This window comes from Bicyclus anynana, chromosome 12 (genome assembly GCF_947172395.1).
Source record: "Bicyclus anynana chromosome 12, ilBicAnyn1.1, whole genome shotgun sequence".
In the NCBI taxonomy this organism is placed as follows: Eukaryota; Metazoa; Arthropoda; class Insecta; order Lepidoptera; family Nymphalidae; genus Bicyclus; species Bicyclus anynana.
In genome coordinates this window covers 16,127,784-16,147,668 of record NC_069094.1, presented here as the reverse complement: position 1 = coordinate 16,147,668, position 19,885 = coordinate 16,127,784, and the positions used below count along the sequence as shown (strand labels likewise).

Below are 19,885 nucleotides of genomic sequence, written 5' to 3'. Positions count from 1 at the left end.
GCCTGTCACAGCGCCGATTCAGCTTAATACGAAAACAATTAAAAACTTTTGCCCGTTCCAACAAGCTTTCGAACAATTTTTCTAACATATTAAAAAAACAGAAAACACACAATCCAAATATCCAATTCAATTTGGCTATAAAAACTTTTCAATTAATTTGTAAAGAGCCAATTGTTAACCGTCCGAAAAAGAGAGGTGTTTTAACTTTACTACTCATATGTATATGTTCAACACGTTCTGGTTAAAATTCTTAGCAATATACCAAGTAAATTGGACTAGTTATTAATTAGATGATGACGTATTTCTCTTCGTATGTGAAATTTGCCAATCTAACGTGGTGGACTATTAGCGTAACCCCTTTCATTCTACTCGTGTTCAACAGTGAGCCGAATATGGGTTGTTAATAGTGATGTACCTTCTTCTAAGCATTACGTAAGTACATTCTAGACTTTTTTTCCTTTTTATTACGTGAAAGCTTCATACTCCAGCTTTTACACTCGTAAATTTACATGATAGGTCACGCCGAGGCTTAGGTAATGCTCTATGCATTACAAACATTACGATGAATTTAGTTTTACGCCCGGTCGTTCATTCAGTTCATTCACAGCTCGGGAACCAAACGGAGCGTAGCATTTTCAGCTTGTCAGTGGCAATTTCATTTCTGGCTTTCCCTCCAATTAAGGCTACCAGATGCAAAACATTTTTTTCGGCGCAGGTTTTCACTGGACGGTATAAATTAAACCTTATGGAAATTACACCATTTTTTCTCCTAATTCAACATATTTTACCTTTTAATTGGCTTGCGCCGGTTATAACGTATTACGTTTAGAAATAAAATTGAGTAATAATGCATGAAATGATTGTATAGTTTTAACACGGCTTGCAATATATAAAATCGGAAGGTCACTCATCACGATATACTCGTATCGATAACAGCTTGACATACGAGTACCTACAAAGATGAAAGCTAGGGTAGTTATTAGACATCCACTAATACCGGATTTTGCGATAGGTTTGGATTAAGAAGGTCTAAGAGACCCGGATGATGTCTCTAGCGTCAGCTAGTAACTGATAATAACTTTCTAATGTCGGTAAGAAACATAGTGAAAGCATAATATAGCAGACAGTAGATATACATAAATTAATAACCTCGGGAGCAAAGATATAAATTTACAACTGATAATAACAAACGCTATTTTAAAGTAATATAAATATTATCGAGATCGTATTCATCGTAATTCAATTGAGCAAAGATTTGGAAACGAAGCCAGAAACAAATCCGTAAATCTCCCCTCCCTGCAATGGTCGATCCAATATTGGTCGGAGTTAAGCCGCACAATTTAATTTTGCGATGCGGCCATTGATTGGGCTCGCACGTGGCGTTTATTTGTGGGCACCCATGCTGCTCGCTGTAATGTGGCCATAGACAACGTAGGTAATGTAAGGTGACAGGCTGTGATGGTCAGAACTTTATATACACAGTAAGTTTGTCAAGAAGAAATTAAAGAAAGTTTTCCTTAGGGATCCCATCACTAACTGACGGATTTACTTTATAGAAATTGTCTTGCACCTTTTTGTAATTTTTTTATTATTTCATTTTATAATATTAAATTCTTAGGTTACCTTACTTTAGGTAATAAGTATCTTATTAAAATTAGATTTAGCAATTATTTTTACATAATCATTAGAATAATGAGCGTCAACTCGCCAACAAACTGCCTGTACAGTTTGGCGAAAGTATAGATATGTTCAATAATTGTTAAGTGTTATAAATAAAATAAATAAAAAAAAAAGAAATGCTACCAACGATAAGTACAATAGGTAAGTATGAAGTTTAAGCCATGGAAGCTTCGAGACAAATGTGGTGGGTTTCAAAGATCATCCAAAGATAAAACTTTTATTTAAATTATAATTCTTCTTCTTGTCTTATTACGATACTCATAGATAGTATAACGGAACTGTGCAAATATCTCTTCTAACAAAACGTTATAATTAAAGAAGTTAAATGTTAGTTTTACTGTGTTTTTCTAAATATTCACTAATAATAAATTACATAACAAAGTCTGTTAATACAAAAAGAAGGTAGCAAACTAAACTAAACGATCGAATAAAATGATCGTTTAGTTTAGGAACTAAACTAAACGATCATTATATAAAAAAGGGTGTATGAAACTAGCGGACGCCCGTGATTCCGTCCGCCTGTAGACCACCATAATCTGGTCCTACCGCAAAATCCGTTCTTAGCAGACTTATAAACTACCTCCCTGACAAATTTTATCTTTTTGCGTCAAGCGGCTTTTGATATTTCGTGATGAGTGATTTGCTTTTCTTTAAATTAATGATTATTATTATGTGGAAATAACATCGTTTTGTTTTTACATCGTACATCGTACATTTTTTATTCTTTACAAGTTAGCCCTTCAATCACAATCTCACCTGTTGGTAAGTGATGATGCAATATAAGATGGAAGCGGGCTAACTTGTTAGGAGTAGGTACATCGTACCGGAACGCTAAATCGCTTGGCGATAGGGTGGTAACTAGCCACGGCTGAAGTATCCCACCAGCCAGACCTAGACCAATTAAGTAAACCTCAATCGGCCCAGCCTGGGATCGAACCCAAGACCTGCGTCTTGTAAATCGAACGCGGACACTACTTCGCCACAGAAGTCGTCAAACCTTGTTACATGATTGCTTCAACATTAACGGCCGTTTTCAATAGCCTACCCAAGATTACGGATAAATAGCTATCCTCGATTATCAGTAACAGTCAAACTATCTTTACATAGTCAAACTATCTGTAAGTAGGTTATTGAAAAGCAGATAAGAACAGATAGATAGATTTTCTTAACTTTAGTAAGCGAAATGGCGGATAGATAGGTTATTCAAAACGGCCGTATGTCACAGCCACTTAGCTGCTTTGATCATTCATTATGATTATCAACACCGAGACATATTAATATTATTATTTTTTTTTATTTATTCTTTACAAGTTAGCCCTTCACTACAATCTCACCTGATGGTAAGTGATGATGCAATTTAAGATGGAATCGGGCTAACTTGTTAGGAGGAGGATGAAATCCACACCCCTTTCGGTTTCTACACAACATCGTACCGGAACGCTAAATCTCTTGGCGGTACGTCTTTGATACGGCATATCCTGATGTTTGAGCTCATCTGTCTTGGGATAAACATACTTGCCTTTTTAATTAGAGCTTATTTTTTTTTAATTGGTACTTACACAAGACGTTAATCTGTATCCTCTTGCTGACGGAGGGCGGAACGCCGTTGGTCGCGATACAGAGGTAGGCGCCCGACGTTGCTCGCTCCAGGCCCGTCAGGTTCAACCACTCGCCGCTGTGTTTTGACACTGGAAGAAAGTTATACTTTTATATTTTGTATTTCCTTTAGTTTGAACCAGTATGAGGCCAAACAAGCAAGGTTCAAAGTCAAAGTCAAAAGTCCAAAATTCATTTATTTCAAATAGGCTCAGTTTACAAGCTCTTTCGAAACGTCAGGTAATAATATTAAACTTAAGATAATGGTGATAATAATTATTCGAAAACTTAAAATTAAAGTTACGAGGGTTCCAAACGCGCCTTGGTCCGAGAAGAGCCCACAACAAACTCAGCCAGGTTTATCCTTTTTTTAGTTTATCACCATTTAACAATAGGTATATAAATAGCCTGTCATGTAATACGTTAAACAACCCAATCATCATCATCATCGAATCCGTAGGTCAATAAGAATTGGCCTACGATTGTGTTGCGGATTGCGACCGTTGCGATAACAGTGAATAAAAAGTAATTCGATGATCTTCCATTAATTCGTGCCGGCTCTCTTCGTTAAAATCTGTTATCCGAACCGATGTCAAAGTTATTACCAATTCATATACTTCACTTGTTAAAAGTGCTTGTTTATAAGCTACTTCAAAGAAATTAATTTTGAAATTGTAAACTGCTGGTTAACAGATCGCACCTTAACCCAATGATGTTAGAAGAAAAAAGAGGTAGATAGGTTATACGCGGACCGCAACTGGCATGTTAAAACTATGCTAATTAGCAAACCTGTGCTCAGTCCCAGTCAGTCCTGTCATAAGCCCCAGTATGTCGTTATTCTTGTAAAAACAATGACGTTGTTTCACTGCGTCACTACAACCAGATCGTCAGTGTCACAAGTGATGTAAGAAAGTCGGTCAACAAAAAGAAAGTGACACAAAAAGTGTTTATATGTATCTGCAACCATTAAGGAAACGCGGTGAGATGTTTCCCCTATACGTGTTGGCACAGTTTTACCGTTTCCAACGTTACCGGGGCGGGAAAATAAAATCGCACGATACAGGTCCGGTGGCGTGTAGATATACCGCTGCACGAAATATGGCTGATCTCCGCGAAATATGCGAGGATTTTTAGCATTTCTAATATTTAGATTTAGAACATACCTTTTTATAGCTATACTTTTTTTAGCTGGTATAAAATAATCGGCTTAGCTAAACTATTTTACCAGTAAATCTTTATGAATACGACATTTGTAGTTTGGGCCATGTTTGGAGAGATATCGAAGCTAAAATTTGCGAAATAATTTTCACTATTTCTAATTAATGTTTAGAATATACAATTGGACGTCCATCGACTGATATGATAATGATGATGATATAAAGAGAGCCGTGATAGCCCAGTGGATATGACCTCTGCCTCCGATTCCGGAGGGTGTGGGTTCGAATCCGGTCCGGGGCTTGCACCTCCAACTTTTTAGTTGTGTGCATTTTAGGAAATTAAATATCACGTGTCTCAATCGGTGAAGGAAAACATCGTGAGGAAACCTGCATACCAGAGAATTATATTAATTCTCTGCGTGTGTGAAGTCTGCCAATCCACATTGGGCCAGCGTGGTGGATTATTGGCCTAACCCCTCTCATTCTGAGAGGAGGCTCGAGCTCAGCAGTGAGCCGAATATGGGTTGATGACGACGACGACGACGATGATATACAAGTGCATTGTGGACAACAAAAAGTAAAATTTCAATTTGATGGACAGTTTTAAATGGTCAATGGTCTACGACGTATCCAACGATCGATTCGAGTAAAGCTATTAAAATATACGCATTAAAGAGTCCTAAACATTAGAAGCAGTCATTAATTTGAAGTAATTCACGATGTTAGCATAAAGCATTTCTCAGTTATGAATAGACATTTCAACCATACATTACTCGCAAAAATAATTTCTCTCTACTAAAGTCCCTCATTTCAGTGCCATGAATTATGGATTTCAAAACGAAAAACCTAAAGAAACTGCTCTTGTAAATAGAGCATTTACATGCTTTTTTCATCAATGTTTTTGGCACGAGCTCACATCTTCTGAATCCTTACTATTTAGAATTGCAAACCCCCCATTAAGGGGGGGATAAAACACGCCACAAATCTGGTTTAACGTTTTAATTTAAACTTTTGCGTAGAGGCGAGATTTTCACTTGTGTTGTTTGTAATCAGTAAACATAAAAATACGGCTCGCGGGAATTGGATTGGATTTTTTTGAAAGAGTAAGCAACTAATGAGTTTTTGCTTAGTTGTACGGATGATTCGAGCTTTAGAATGAGAACTATTATTTCTTACTCAGTACAGCGAAGGTTTATATCTCAGTGATTCATTGGTATAAATGAAAATAATATTAATATGGTTTGTATAGTCCGTATTTTAAACCATACGATTACTACTGGAATATTGTCAATACTTTGACCCAAATTAAAAAAGGCCAGAGCTAATCAATGGATCAGAGCTAATCAATGGATGTTAAAGCGCCATGCATATTTCTGTTGTTAAGGATTATTATTGACGTGGACAGTCTGATACTTAAAGGAGATGATAAAATTAAAGACACAAAGCTAATTGGTTAATTGACAAGTGTGTTATAGAACGTATTCCAATGTAGGATGGCCTACGAAGTGAGAAACCTACAGATAAATAGGCGAGTAGTAAATCTATCTGCTTGTTCATTCTCTTTACCTGATGCTATAATACATATATTATGATGGAAAAACTGACAACTCTTAAGAATTTTGTCGTGTGTTACGTTTTACAGAGATTTACTAAGATTTTTAATATTTCATAATCAGAATAACTAACAAATAGAAATTAACAGTGCAAAAACACAACAACATAAATGTGTTTCTTTTATTGCTATAATAAGGAAGCAGTAACAATAAATTACAACAAAAATGTAGCACAATGTTTAAGCGTTTCTTTACAAAATAGTTGGCAAACGTTTTCCACTTAAGATTTCTATTAAAGAGCAAAAAAAGAGTAAAACAAAGTAAAGGCGATCCGAGGCTTTGTGCCAGCTTTGATACGAAACGCAACCAGACAGAAATTATCCGCACGGAAAACTCCAAATAGTTTTCAATTGTTAACGGAAGTCATTGATATAGGTACTAAAGAGTCCTCGGGTTTATGGAATGTTACTTTGTTAACTCGTATACGCATTTGTGTTGTTACTAATATATCCAAAGCCATCCATGATGCTGATATAGAATAACTATAACATCATATCAGCCGATGGACTTAGGCCTTTTGTAGGAACTTATAAACATCACGATCCAGTGAACCCTTGAGACTCGCTTGATGTTGTCAGTCCACCTGGTAAAGGGTTCAACTAACACTACGTTTTCTAGTGCGGGGTCCCCATTCTAGCACTTTGGGACCCCAACGTCCATCGGCTCTTCGAACTATGTGCCACCCATTGCTACTTCAGCGTCGCGACTCGTGGAGCTAAGTCAGTGACTTTGGTTCTTCGAATCTCCTCATTTCTGATTCGATCACGCAATGATCCGAACGTAGCTGCCTCATTCTATCGCCCGCTGCGTGACTCGGAGCGTTCTTATGAGGCCCATAGTTAGTGATCAAGTCTCGGAATAACTAAAGCTTGAATTTGTTATAGTCTTAGTTAGCTACTGCGAATTGTAGTTTCTTCTTTTTCAATGACCAGTGCGTTTAGATTAGAACTATTCGTGACTAACAGACGCCTACGACTCCGTTAGCGTGAAATTATATGTTTTACAAATCCAAAACGAAAACAAAAACGCTGTATTTTTTCAGTTTTTTTGGCCTGTTCTCCAATGAGCCCACAAGGTTCCATTTGTAACAGTATCAAAATTCACTTTGATTGATTCAGTGGTTCAGCCATGAAAGGTAACAGACAGACAAACAGACTTAGTATCGCATTTATAATATTACTATGGATATGAATAGTATGTTGTATTAATAGTCGTAGTAGATATGTTTACACGTTTTAATCAAGATAATTTTAAATTACGTCGGTTTTCAAATGCAAATAAATCCCACAACAACAAAAACAAATATTATTGTAAGCTGCTTTAATGAAAACAATGTTTTGTTACCACAACGCGGTCCGAGCGGATAGGTGTTGTACAGTTTCATCCGTAAACTTTGCTTGGAAATCCTAGTTATCTGTAATGCACACGTAGCCCGGCTAAACCAATCTTTATATGTACACAAATAAGGGTTGAAATCCTTTGATCTGTTGCATTTGTTTAATGTAATACAAAGCATAACACTCCCATTGTTAGAGTAGGGAGGAATAATAGGTAATGCTGGTGTAGTACTGATGCTAGAGGAACTAATATTGTTGATAAGCTTGGAGAAACTTCGCCGCTCGCGGTTGCAAATTGAATGTAAACTAATCTAATTTGCATCCCGACTCAAACTTCGCGTGTTGTACGGATTGTCACTTCAAAGTTTTCTTATTTGAGTTCACTTATTTTTCGTTTGCTTTTGAGATTCGTTGAATTACCCTGTTGCTCTTGTTGCAAATGTATGTTGATATGTACGCTTTGCTAAGCTGATTTTCAGAAAAAACCTCGACAAAAGCTCATCAGTGATAACGGTCTGAGCTGTATAGAGAGGAAACTACGAGATACGTAATCTAAATACGAGCTTTTATATAAAGGAAATAAGGTAGAGAAGACATTCGTTTTTACTGAAAAACGCAACTTTATTGGATAATATTTCTGATATTCCGTTCTTATCCCGTCATCTAGGACATAGAATGCAAGCGTCGTATGAACACAGATATTTATATTTCAAACGTTATATCAAATCGATATAATAGAGGTTTCTGTTATATCCTTTCGTAGCCGACATCATTAAGAATCTACTTTATAAATTTTGAACAGCCTAGTATCACCGATCCGGCGCCATATCTACAACCATATTATTTATAATACATACATTTTCGTAAAATTCTATTATACAAAATAACTACCTATCGAATAATAACTTTTCAAACTTTTATTCTTTACAAGTTAGCCCTTGACTACAATCTCACTTGATGGTAAGTGATGATGCAATCCTTGATGAAATCGGACTAACTTGTTAGGAGGAGGATGAAATCCACACACCTTTCGGTTTCTACACGACGTCGTACCGGAACGCTAAATTGCTTGGCGGTACGTCTTTGTCAGGGTGGTTACTAGCTACGGCCAAAGCCTCCCACCAGCCAGACCTGGACCAATTAGGAAAACCTCAATCGGTCCAGCCGGGGATCGAACCCAGGACAGGTCCACTGCGCATACCACTGCGTCTATACGTAACTTTTTGGGTATAGCAGCTTATGCTATACAGTGGGTAAGTATGTGATTTACACTTTACTGTTAATAGTTTGTCTGATACTACCTGAACACATGGGTTAGATTTTTGGTTCTGATCTGCTTTTCCAGGCCTATAATAAAACAGGACAGGCAGTAAATGTAAGTACGAATACGTACCGAGTGTCTGGTTGTCAATTTTGAAGTGCCTAGAGTCCTCCCTCCTCCAAGTGACGTTAGGAGGGGGGACGCCCGACGCCACGCAGCGCAGTGTGGCACTCTCCCCTTCTTTGACTAGCACTTCGCTGCTGCTTGCCTCGTCATCTATATCCGGAGGCACTGTCGAAAACAAATACATGTAAAGATTTTTTCGTAGTAGTAATTTATTAAACAAGTAAATAATATGTACGTACTTGGCTTGGCTGTTTTAAGTGGAAAATCTTTGCCTAGAATCAATAGTGTGTAGGGGCAGATAACAGAGTGAAACGCCTTGTATGGGTACCCATTTAACATTATTACATTTAGGTACATAGGTACAAAAACAAAGAACTTAAGTCAGTCATTGACGGTTAATTATTCTCACGTTTCTGCAGCTCTGTAGATCCCTGGAACCATAATTTTTTCCGGAATAAAAGTAACTTATCCTGTTGCTCAATAACCTCCTCTTTATTCTAACCACCAAAATAGAATTTATTGGCCACGGACGAGGATAAAATAAGACTTCAAACTCTTAAGTTAATTATCCTCAGCGAAACATTCATTCATTTCTTAGTAGTAATTCCCGAAAAAGACGTTTTTATTCTTTGGTAAAATACGGTTGAATAAACTAAGACGAGTTCGTTGAAGTTTTCTTAAGTTTATCTTCACTGGCCGCGTACTTACTTCGTAGTTACTTTCTGAATAGTTTGGAAGCGAATAGTTTCCAAAATGTTTGTCATCGAATATACCAAAGCGTGGAATACGGAGACAAAGCATACATACATAATATCGTTTACTGACTTGGACCCAGGGAAAGAGTGCTGAAACTTTTATTAAAAATACTCAGGATAAAGATTGTTTTTATTGTAGACTTTTATATATTCCAACCGATGTGCGTCTGTTTTATTAGAAAAATTAATAAACGTGAATTTCACGCGAAGGTATTTGTGGGAGTCTGTGAGGTTTTAAATACAATAATCTTTTTTGATTTATAATCAAGCAGGCGCTAGTAGATTTTAAGCCACGGTTTGTTAAATCGCTACTCTAAACCATAATTCAAAATTCATTTATTTTAAGTAGATTTACAAGCACTTTTGAAACGTCAGTTGACTATTTGTAAATATTGTACCACTGGTTCGGAAGGCAGGTTCTGCTGAGAAGAACCGGCAAGAAATTATAAGATCAACCTGGTTTTATGTGAAAATAAGTTTCTATCAGTGTATTTTTTTCTGATTATGTAAGAGCCCTAGGCTCCTTAATGGGACCTCAGCGGCATCACCGGGGTGTAAGGCGAGAGCAGAAGCATTGCCTGATGGGACCCGAAGGCAGAAGCAGAAGAGATGAGCGGAACGACTCTATATGGGCGTCTGACAATTACAATGCTTTGTCTCCAGCCATCAACCGAAGGCATTGCAGCTGCAGCCTCACCTGACTTTCATGTCACTGACAACAAATCAACAATGTGTATCCCATATTGACGGCTTCCGTGGCGAAGTGGTATGCGCGGTGGATTTACAAGACGGAGGTCGTGGGTTCTATCCCCGGCTGGGCAGATTGAGATTTTCTTAATTTGTCCAGGTCTGGCTGCTGGGAGACTTCGGCCGTGGCTAGTTACCACCCTACCGGCAAAGACGTACCGCCAAGCGATTTAGCGTTCCGGTACGATGCCGTGTAGAAACCGAAAGGGGTGTAGATTTTCATCCTCCTCCTAACAAGTTAGCCCGCTTCCATCTTAGACTGCATCACTTGAACAACTTGTAAAGAATAAAAAAAATTAAAAAAAATTAGAAACATCTAATATGTATTTAGCAAACTAAACAGCATTCGAACGCAAATGTAAATAAGAGGGAGCTATAAGAATAAGTAAAGTTCAGTGAGTTTAGTTCTGTGAGTCTTCGTATTCAGTGTCATAAGTTCAGATGCGAGTTCCCAAAAATTCGGTTTCTTTGCCCCAGTTAAACATCTACAAGGGATCCCAATATTGTACGAGTATGTTTGATCTCTTTGAGGACGCCGTTTGTTGAGTCTTATCTATGTAAATACGGTGTGTCCTTTCCCAATAGGTAGCCACTGAAGCCAGATCTATGAAAATAAAGTTGGCTTCCAAAGGGGCTCTTTTGATATCGAAATCTGTATGCACACAGACACTCAGCGTAAGTGAGGTCTGAGGTGACAAGTGATCATTTCTTATTATATAGACTAGACTAGACTAGCCGACGCCAGTGACATCATTCGCGGATGTTTGAGTCGCTTTGCATTGTAAGATACTTAGTAGAGCTACCGGGTGGCGCGGTCCTCACATATTCGCAAAAAATGCATTACTTAGAACAAATTTGATGATCTTAAAAAATATTATATTGACTTATCGCTAAAAGATAGACATATACTGATATGCATCGCAGTAACAACATATATAGTCTGGTTCATCATGAGCATAGTCCATCGCCTGCTGAGTTGCTCTAGGCCAGAGTTAGTTTTGGCATTTGGTACTCCCGCCCTATCATATCTCAACTGAACAGTCTTGATACTAAGATTTTCAGGTTAAAAGTGCAAATGGGATGTACCTATGTAACTTACCGATGAGTTGTAGTAGATGAGTCTGGTTCATTATTGTTAAAAGTCAATTGACTGACTTACTCTGGGCCTTCTAATACTCTCTCTACTCGTAAGATGTTCAAAAGAGATGTGCTACTTACCAACAACTTATTACTCTGACTCATCATAATCATAGCTCACTCCATCGCCCGCTCAGTTACTCTGGCCTTCTTATGAGGCCTATACTCTTAACAGGTTCAAAGGAGGATGTGTATCTTACCAACGACATGCAGTTATAGATGAGTCTAACTCATCATGGGTTGAGAGTTAGTTGGAACGTCTGATTCGATCATATACCTACATACTCGGAGCATAGCCAAGTCCATTGCTTGCTAAATTACTCTGGGCCGTCTTATGAGGTAACTCTTAAGAGGATGGACTTGCCAATGCACAACTTTGAGCAATGTGTTAAAAAACATTTGCTTAGTCGAGGTTACTACACTATTGATGAGTTCCTTAACGATAAAGGTGCTTGGAGGCCATTGGATCAGCTTCCACCTTCACTCAGGAAGTAAAACTATAAAAATTGTAATTGTTATCAATTGTAAATTATTGTACTGTATGACTTTTTCATTTCAAAAGAGCAGCTGTTGAGTTTCTTGCCGGTATCTACTCAGCAGAACCTGCCTTCCGAACCGGTGGTAGAATCTTTACAAATAGTCAACTGACGTGTCAAAAGTGCTTGAAATTGAGCCTACTTGAAATAAATGAATTTTGATTTGATTTGATTTGAGGTTCAAAACAGGAGGTGTATCTTACCAACGACCTGGAGTAGATGAGTCTGGCTCATCATAGGCTCGGTGTTCACTTGGCACATGTAGCGGCCGCCGTCCGTGGCGCTGACGTCACGCAGGCCCAGCGTCCACGCGCCGTCGCCATGTTGGACGCTGATGCGGTGGTTCTTGGTGATCACGTGGCCGGCGATCGTGAGGATCGTCTGCGTGTCCACGCGTAGCCACGCCACCTGGTAATAACTTTTTTTTAGATGATGTTGATGTAGTTAGTGGATTACTAAAGTAACACAGTGAGAACCACATGGGTTGTTTCTCTGAATTCACAGGGTCACTTGGTATAGGAAAGATTATATTGCATTCCGTATTTTGATCAGTTTGATCAGATGTTGTAACGACGACATCGTCAGTGAAATGCCGAGCACTCGAATAATTCAGAGAGGTTCAAAATGGACGAGGATACTTTTTTATTTGCGTTTCGATTTATTTTTAAAACTTATAGAGATAATGTCAGAAAAATAACAGTGCCATTTTTATTTTGTTCCATGGCATTTAAGTTGCACCTTCTAACAAGTGTGTAATTAAAGATGAATCGCCCAAAAAACATTGTATTACTGAGACGGGCAGCGTGACGTCAGGAATGTGTATTCAGCAATGAAAATCTTCGTATAGTTCCAACAAAGTGTATCATCACCAACAAAGATCGCGCTCGACTGACTACCAGACGACAAAATAATTACCGACTATAACTCAAACAGTTTTACAATTCAAAATGGTTTCTGTATCTTACAACTACTTTTTAATTATACAGTTTTACGGCTTAGTCTAACATTATGAAATTAATATCATTATAATATTTAAATTAATTATAAAATGTAAATAGTTTACTTTAATCTGAGTTTAAATAATAAAGCTAAAGATAGAATCTTTAGGTTTAGTCAAATCAGTATCTTATAAACGAAAAACTGTAATCATGACATTGAAGAATTATTATCAGCAAATAACAGACAATGTTTATAATAACATATAGATAGTTTAGTATATTTATAGTTTGTTAGATGGAACTCGTAGGCCCTCGTTACAATTGGTCACATTTTATTACTAATACCAGGGTAACTAGTATGAGAAAGAAAGTAACTTCTAATATAATTTAATAGTATAATACAAATGTTTGGACAACATTTCTGTATTCTGAGGATAACATTATCATTTTAAAATCACTTTATTGTATATGTTTGCATCTATAAAGGTTTGCGTCTATCTAAATATTCGAATATCTTTTAAATACAATTCCAAAGGGGACTTAATAATAAAATCTTAATTTTAAATTTAGTCATGTAACAGATTAGAAGACATTTATCAACATCAGTTGAATGGGACGATCAAGTAAAAATTAAAAACGTCACGACTACAGTATCCATTAATCATTCGCGGACAATCGGCGCGAGTTGGACTGTGTCATTCTCATTTATAACGAAAATTGACCTTTGTGTCACTCGGGACGCGATGACACCGCGATTTATGTAATGTCATGGTGAATTACTTGAATTTATTTTTATTTTAGGTAAACAACTAGCAGACGCCCTGCGGTTTCACTCGTTAATAACTGAAGCATTAAAAATTATGCAATGGCTTTAATGGACTGTATTTCTATATGGTTATCGGAATTGGAATAATTGTTCTTCTTATTTTATCCTATTATACTCTTATATTCCACTTTATAAGTGGGTTTAACCTTTAATCACTCGTGAGGAATTGTGAGGTTTCACAGTAGTTTTGAGCTCACCACGTCCACGAAACAGCATATTTTTTTTTCACAGGGCATTAACCACTCAACTTGCAATGTCTATAGTAACAGAGAACGGATGCCGAAGAGGAGAATGAAGCGGGGTCCGGGAATAACGTAAAATATTACGTTTTTTTATGCAAATTGATTCTCATATACATCTTCCTGGTAATTACCTTACATGATTTACTTACCTTACATTACATTGGTACATTGTCTTATTTAAATATAAATATAATAATAATTATTATATAACCTAGTAGGTACATAGAAAATACTTATCAAATAGGTAAACGTACCAGTTACAGTTACCGTGGAAATATGAAGATAAAATATAAGAATACTCACAAATAATAGATAAAAAGTGTTTTGAAAATCGGATCGACCGACGAAAATAAGTTAGCATTTGACTGCGATCTCATCTGACTTTAAGTGACAATTCTGTCTAATTGTGAACTTGGAAGTGGATTATAATCTACTCATGGTTTCTACGCAGCATCTTACTGGAGCATCTAAACGTACGTATTTGTCAGTAAGATGGTAGGTTTATCATTAGTCACTTCAACTTTGAAACTCGTTATGCTATATTGGTAGTTTTGTTTCTTCTGCAGATCTTGTTTCAGTTTTGATAATGCAAAGATACTCCGATCTTATCTCGCTTCATCACCAATTAAATGACCATAATGATAATTATGATATTATGATGATGACCTAATATGATCCTTCATATGAAGCCCATAGTTAGCGTGTACCCTCAAAATGTAATTTTACCAATATAAATGCTGATTTTTGATCTCGTAACGTAGTTTGAACCTCGTACCTTAAAGCTCTGTAGGTTATCCACTCTGCAAGTGAGCGCCGCATCCCTGCCGACTGCCACTGTGACGTTGGACCCCGGGCCCACGAAACGGGGCAGATCTATAACAAGAAAAAATAACGTCTTTAGCCTTTTGCGAGGAGAAAATTAACATCTTTAGCCTTTTTAGCGATTGGCACTAAACCCTTTGGACTCCTAAAAGAAAATGGGAAATTGAGCTTTAATCCACAACACTGATCAAATACAGTCACTAATAGGTATTATTGATAGTGTTTTGCATGATAGAAGTGCTTGCTTAGGCATGGTGGTGCAACACCACAAACTTTCTCACTTCGGGCTGGTACTGTAATATTACTGTAATAATAACGGTTATTTATAATTCATCCCACTGCTGGGCAAAGGCCTCCCTTTTTAATTGTCTATCCATTCCATTATCATTGGTTGTCCCTGTCTTATAAGTTCTTTTGAAGGCAGTTATTTCCGTTTTCCTCCTAGTAATGGACAACTGTTTCTTTTTGCACCCCTGGGTATCATGATGTAGTTATACTACTTCAGTTTTTGTTCGACCTTTTGTTGTTCTGCCAGTGTCTTCTCGTTATTTTACCTACATCGCTTATAGTATCAGTTTCATCATCATCATTAAATACCAATGGACGTCCACTGCTGAACATCTCGCATGGACTTCCAAGAACCATGGTTTGGAGCCGCTAGCTTCCAGCAGCTACCTGTTTAGTATTATTATCATCATAATCATCATTATCAACCCATATTCGGCTCACTGCTGAGCTTGAGTCTCCTCTTAGAATGAGAGGGGTTAGGCCAATAGTCTACCACACTGGCCCAATGCGGATTGGCAGACTTCGCAGGGAATTAAGAAAATTCGCTGGTATGCAGGTTTCCTCACGATGTTTTTTCTTGACCGTTCACCGCACACAGTTGAAAAGTTGAAGGTGCACGTACCAGACCGGGTACCAGAGGTCATACCTATCCACTGGGCTATCACGGCCATAAATATACAAAGCATTACCACCTATATAACTGCTTAGTTCACGTACCGAGTCCGTAATGTCGTTTAACTAAATGAACCCAACTCCCAACTCCCAACTCCCGTCCCGCGAACGGACAGACCGCGCGTATAAAATATCGCCCAACTTTGCGCACAGCGCCGCGGAACTGTCCCGAACATACAAAAATATAATTTATTTAAGCAAATGTTTAATGCCCGCCATTTATAACGGGCCGAGTTACGGGCTTGAACTTAATGCTTAGAGAGATAATAGCCCTTGTTGTCTAATGTTTGCGCGTGGGTTTTACCGAGAATAAATCTTTTTTGTTTAATCTATACTTAGAAAAGCGAAAGGTCACTTAATCGTCAAGAAATCCCGAAAAACGCTTGACATACAGAGATGAAATTGGCAAGGAGGTAGTTTTTATTTAGTAGAAGAAAGTTTAAAGACGGACGTTGTTGCGGTGGTCTGTTAGGACCATAATTATACAAAATTATTGTTTCCTAGTCCAATAGTCCACCACGCTGGACCAATGCGGATTGGTAGACACGCAGAGGACTAAAAAAAGACTCTGGTATGCAGGTTTCTTCACGATGTTTTCCTTCACTGTTTGAGACACGTCATATTATAACTGAACAGAGGGCATGCCCCGAACCGGATTCGAACCCACCACGCTCCGAAATCGGAGGCAAAGGTTATGGCTGGGCTATCACGTATCTCAACTCAACTCTTTGGCCTAAGCCTTCTCATTCTGTGAGGAGAGTCGAGCTCAACAGTGAACCGAATATGAGTTGATAATGAGTGTTTTTTAAAAAAAACGCTCCTAATCTAGATAATTATCCTACTTGTTACATGCCGCTTCGCTTGTCGCTCCGCCCGCATTGGACTCGCGGCCTTATTCAACACGTGTACGTAACTGGAACGCTGATTCGGCAAATCGCACGGGTGCATAGTGACATGGAAATTTACCACACTTCTTCACTTACGCTCGAAGACGTCGTTAGTTTAATTAGTTTGTAATTTTTATATTAATAAATTCATTTTAAGAACCAAGAACTCTTTCTTCTGGACACTCCTGCATCGGCGAACGTAAATGGCGCAGTTACGGTAGGATCTCGGGTCGAGTCGTAAGAAATAGTGCCAACTTCGCATCGTCTTCTCACCTCGATAGACTTTCAAGTTTCACCGAGATCGAACGTGTAGCCACGCAGTGAGGATTCCAGAAACAGAATCGAGTCAGCAAGAAAGAATGTTCACGTAAGTACGCTGAATTTTCCAGTGTCCTACATCCTTTATTAAACACCTAAGTAGTAATAGTATTTTTTTTTTAGTAGATTAAATTATTATTCAAAATTTTCCACTCAAGGAAAGAACCAAAACCTAGCGTTAGTAGTAGGCTTAAAGACCAGGACTCTAGGCGTAAAATAGATAATAATATGTCCGACTTAGAGAATATATATAAAGCTCTCCGCTTAGTCCCGGACTTTGACGGGAACCCGAATACTCTAACTAGATTTATTAAATTATGCGACCAGCTCGTCGTGCAGTATGGCAGCGGGCTCGAATTAAATAATTTAGGATTAATTAACGGTATTCTTAATAAGATATCGGGTCCGGCCGCTCGACTGATTAATACGAACGGAATACCTACCGATTGGGCAGGTATTCGCAAAGCGCTTATTAATAACTTTAGTGATCAAAGAAATGAAATAGCGTTATATAATGATTTATCTCTACTCAGTCAGGGTTCTAAAACACCTCAGGAATTTTACGAATCCTGCCAAAACCTTTTTAGTACGATAATGACATATGTATCTTTACACGACACATTGCAAACTACCATAGAAGCTAAGAGAGATTTGTATAAAAAGCTCACCCTTCAGGCCTACCTAAGAGGTCTAAAGGATCCGCTGGGCTCACGCATTAGATGCATGCGCCCTGATACGATCGAAAAAGCTCTCGAGTTTGTCCACGAGGAAACTAATACGATATATTTGCAAAGTAGAAGTAGCCATATGCCAGATAAGAAATTTTCACCGCAAGCACCATTAAATTACAATCATCAGCCTATCCGTAATTTCAATATTCCGTTCAGTAATAACCCTTTACCACATTTTAATAAACCTATGAACTTTAACATGCCCGGTCCGTCTAGACCGCAGCAACAGGGTTATCATGCACCCCCACAATTTAGCCAGTTTAGGTCACCTATGACACGTACGCAGCAAATGTTCAGCGCGCCGCTGCCTGGCAACAACCAGCGTAGCGCAGTGTTCAAATTGCCGCCAAAGCACAATACCTCTACGCCAATGAGCGGTGTCAGCCGCTTCACTAGCAGACCACTGCCACCGTCCGGCTGGAATTGGGCGAGACAAGGTAATCCACCACCTACTAATTATTTTAAATCTAGAGATGTCAATCTGAATGAATGTTCGAATTATGATGACTATTACAATTACTATCCCGACTGTGACGAATATTACTATGACTCTAACAATGACGTAGATTACTATAACCACCAGCACTATGACCAATATCCTTATGACTACAACACCCCTCATGACCCTCATGACATGACCAACGATTGCAATGCCCAGATTACTTACGAACAACCGCAGACGTCCAACGATCAGGATTTTCAGGGAGTTTCGAAACCCAGCAAATTAAAATAGAACTTAATTTGCAGACTCATAGACAATTACCTTATATACGAATTTCCGATCCACCTTTGAATTTTCTTATAGATACAGGGGCCAATCAGTCTTTTATCAGCCCCGAGGCAGTTGAAAATTATTTTTATAATGTTCCACTAAATTACGATCCGTTTGAAGTTACAAATGTTCACGCTACAACTAAAAATGATTTTTCCATAATTTTACCATGTTTTCCAGAAGTTAATGATAATGACACTATGAAGTTATTCGTGTATAAATTTCACGATCATTTTGACGGTTTAATAGGTATGGATTTACTTACAAAATGGGAAGCTAAATTAGATCTTAAAGAACTAAGCTTAATTACTAAGTTCGCAGTTAATCCAATACAAATGTATAATTCTCGGAATTTAAATCTCTATGAAGATATAATTCCTGCTGAAAGTTCTAAGTTACTTAGGTTACCAATTAATGCACCCGACGGTGATGTATTAATTGAAGAACAGATTGTCTGTAACTGTATAATAAGCGAATGCCTCGCTACAGTTGAGAACTGTCGTGGTATCGTTGAAGTCGTGAATCCAACTAAGAACGACATTATATTTTCATTAGATCAAGCTACGCAAGCAACCGTATTCAATGTTGAGTGTGCTCGTACTGAATACTTATCGCCGCGTGCTAAAGATATCATATCGCGAATACGAATGAACCATTTGAATGAAGAGGAAAAAGCTAATTTAACAACTCTTTGCTCAAAGTATGAAGACGTATTTTATGTTGAAGGTGAAGGTAGCATTAGAACAACCGACGAAATTCCTATTCACACTAAGAGTTATCGATATCCTTTTGTACATCGTGATGAAGTTCGAAGTCAGATTAGTAAGATGTTAGAACAAGGTATTATAAGACCTTCTGAGTCAGCTTGGAGCTCACCAATTTGGGTTGTACCAAAAAAGGTTGACGCATCTGGAAAAAAGAAATGGCGTCTGGTCGTTGACTTTCGAAAGCTTAACGAAAAGACAATCGACGACAAATATCCCATTCCCAATATTACAGACGTTCTAGACAAGTTAGGCAAATGTCAGTACTTTACCACCCTTGACCTTGCATCTGGATTTTACCAAGTGGAATTGAATCCTTCAGATATCCCAAAATCAGGCTTCCAAGTCGAAAATGGAAAATTTGAGTTCTTAAGAATGCCAATGGGATTGAAGAATTCCCCCTCTACTTTCCAACGCGTTATGGATAATGTTCTTAGAGGACTTCAAAACGTTATTTGTCTGGTATACTTGGACGACATAATTGTCTTCAGTACAAGTCTCCAGGAGCACATGGTTAACCTGGAAAAGGTATTCCAAAGATTGCGAGAGTCTAACTTTAAAATTCAATTAGACAAGTCTGAGTTCTTAAAACTCGAGACGGCTTATTTAGGACATATTATAAGTAGTGAAGGTATAAAACCTAACCCAGATAAAATTGCTGCTATTCAAAAGTATCCTAT

At 37.9% G+C, this 19,885-nt stretch overlaps 1 protein-coding gene across 1 annotated transcript in view; it reads right to left on the bottom strand.

Moving 5' to 3' along the window:
- LOC112050994 (lachesin-like) overlaps positions 1-19,885 on the bottom strand; it is an 89,227-nt gene that overhangs the window by 19,974 nt on the left and 49,368 nt on the right. The window contains exons 2-5 of the mRNA XM_024089432.2: positions 14,727-14,824; positions 12,149-12,353; positions 8,777-8,935; positions 3,240-3,368 (exon numbers count right to left, since the gene is read on the bottom strand). Coding sequence (XP_023945200.2) covers positions 3,240-3,368; positions 8,777-8,935; positions 12,149-12,353; positions 14,727-14,824 — 591 coding nt within the window. The remainder of the gene's footprint in view (positions 1-3,239; positions 3,369-8,776; positions 8,936-12,148; positions 12,354-14,726; positions 14,825-19,885) is intronic.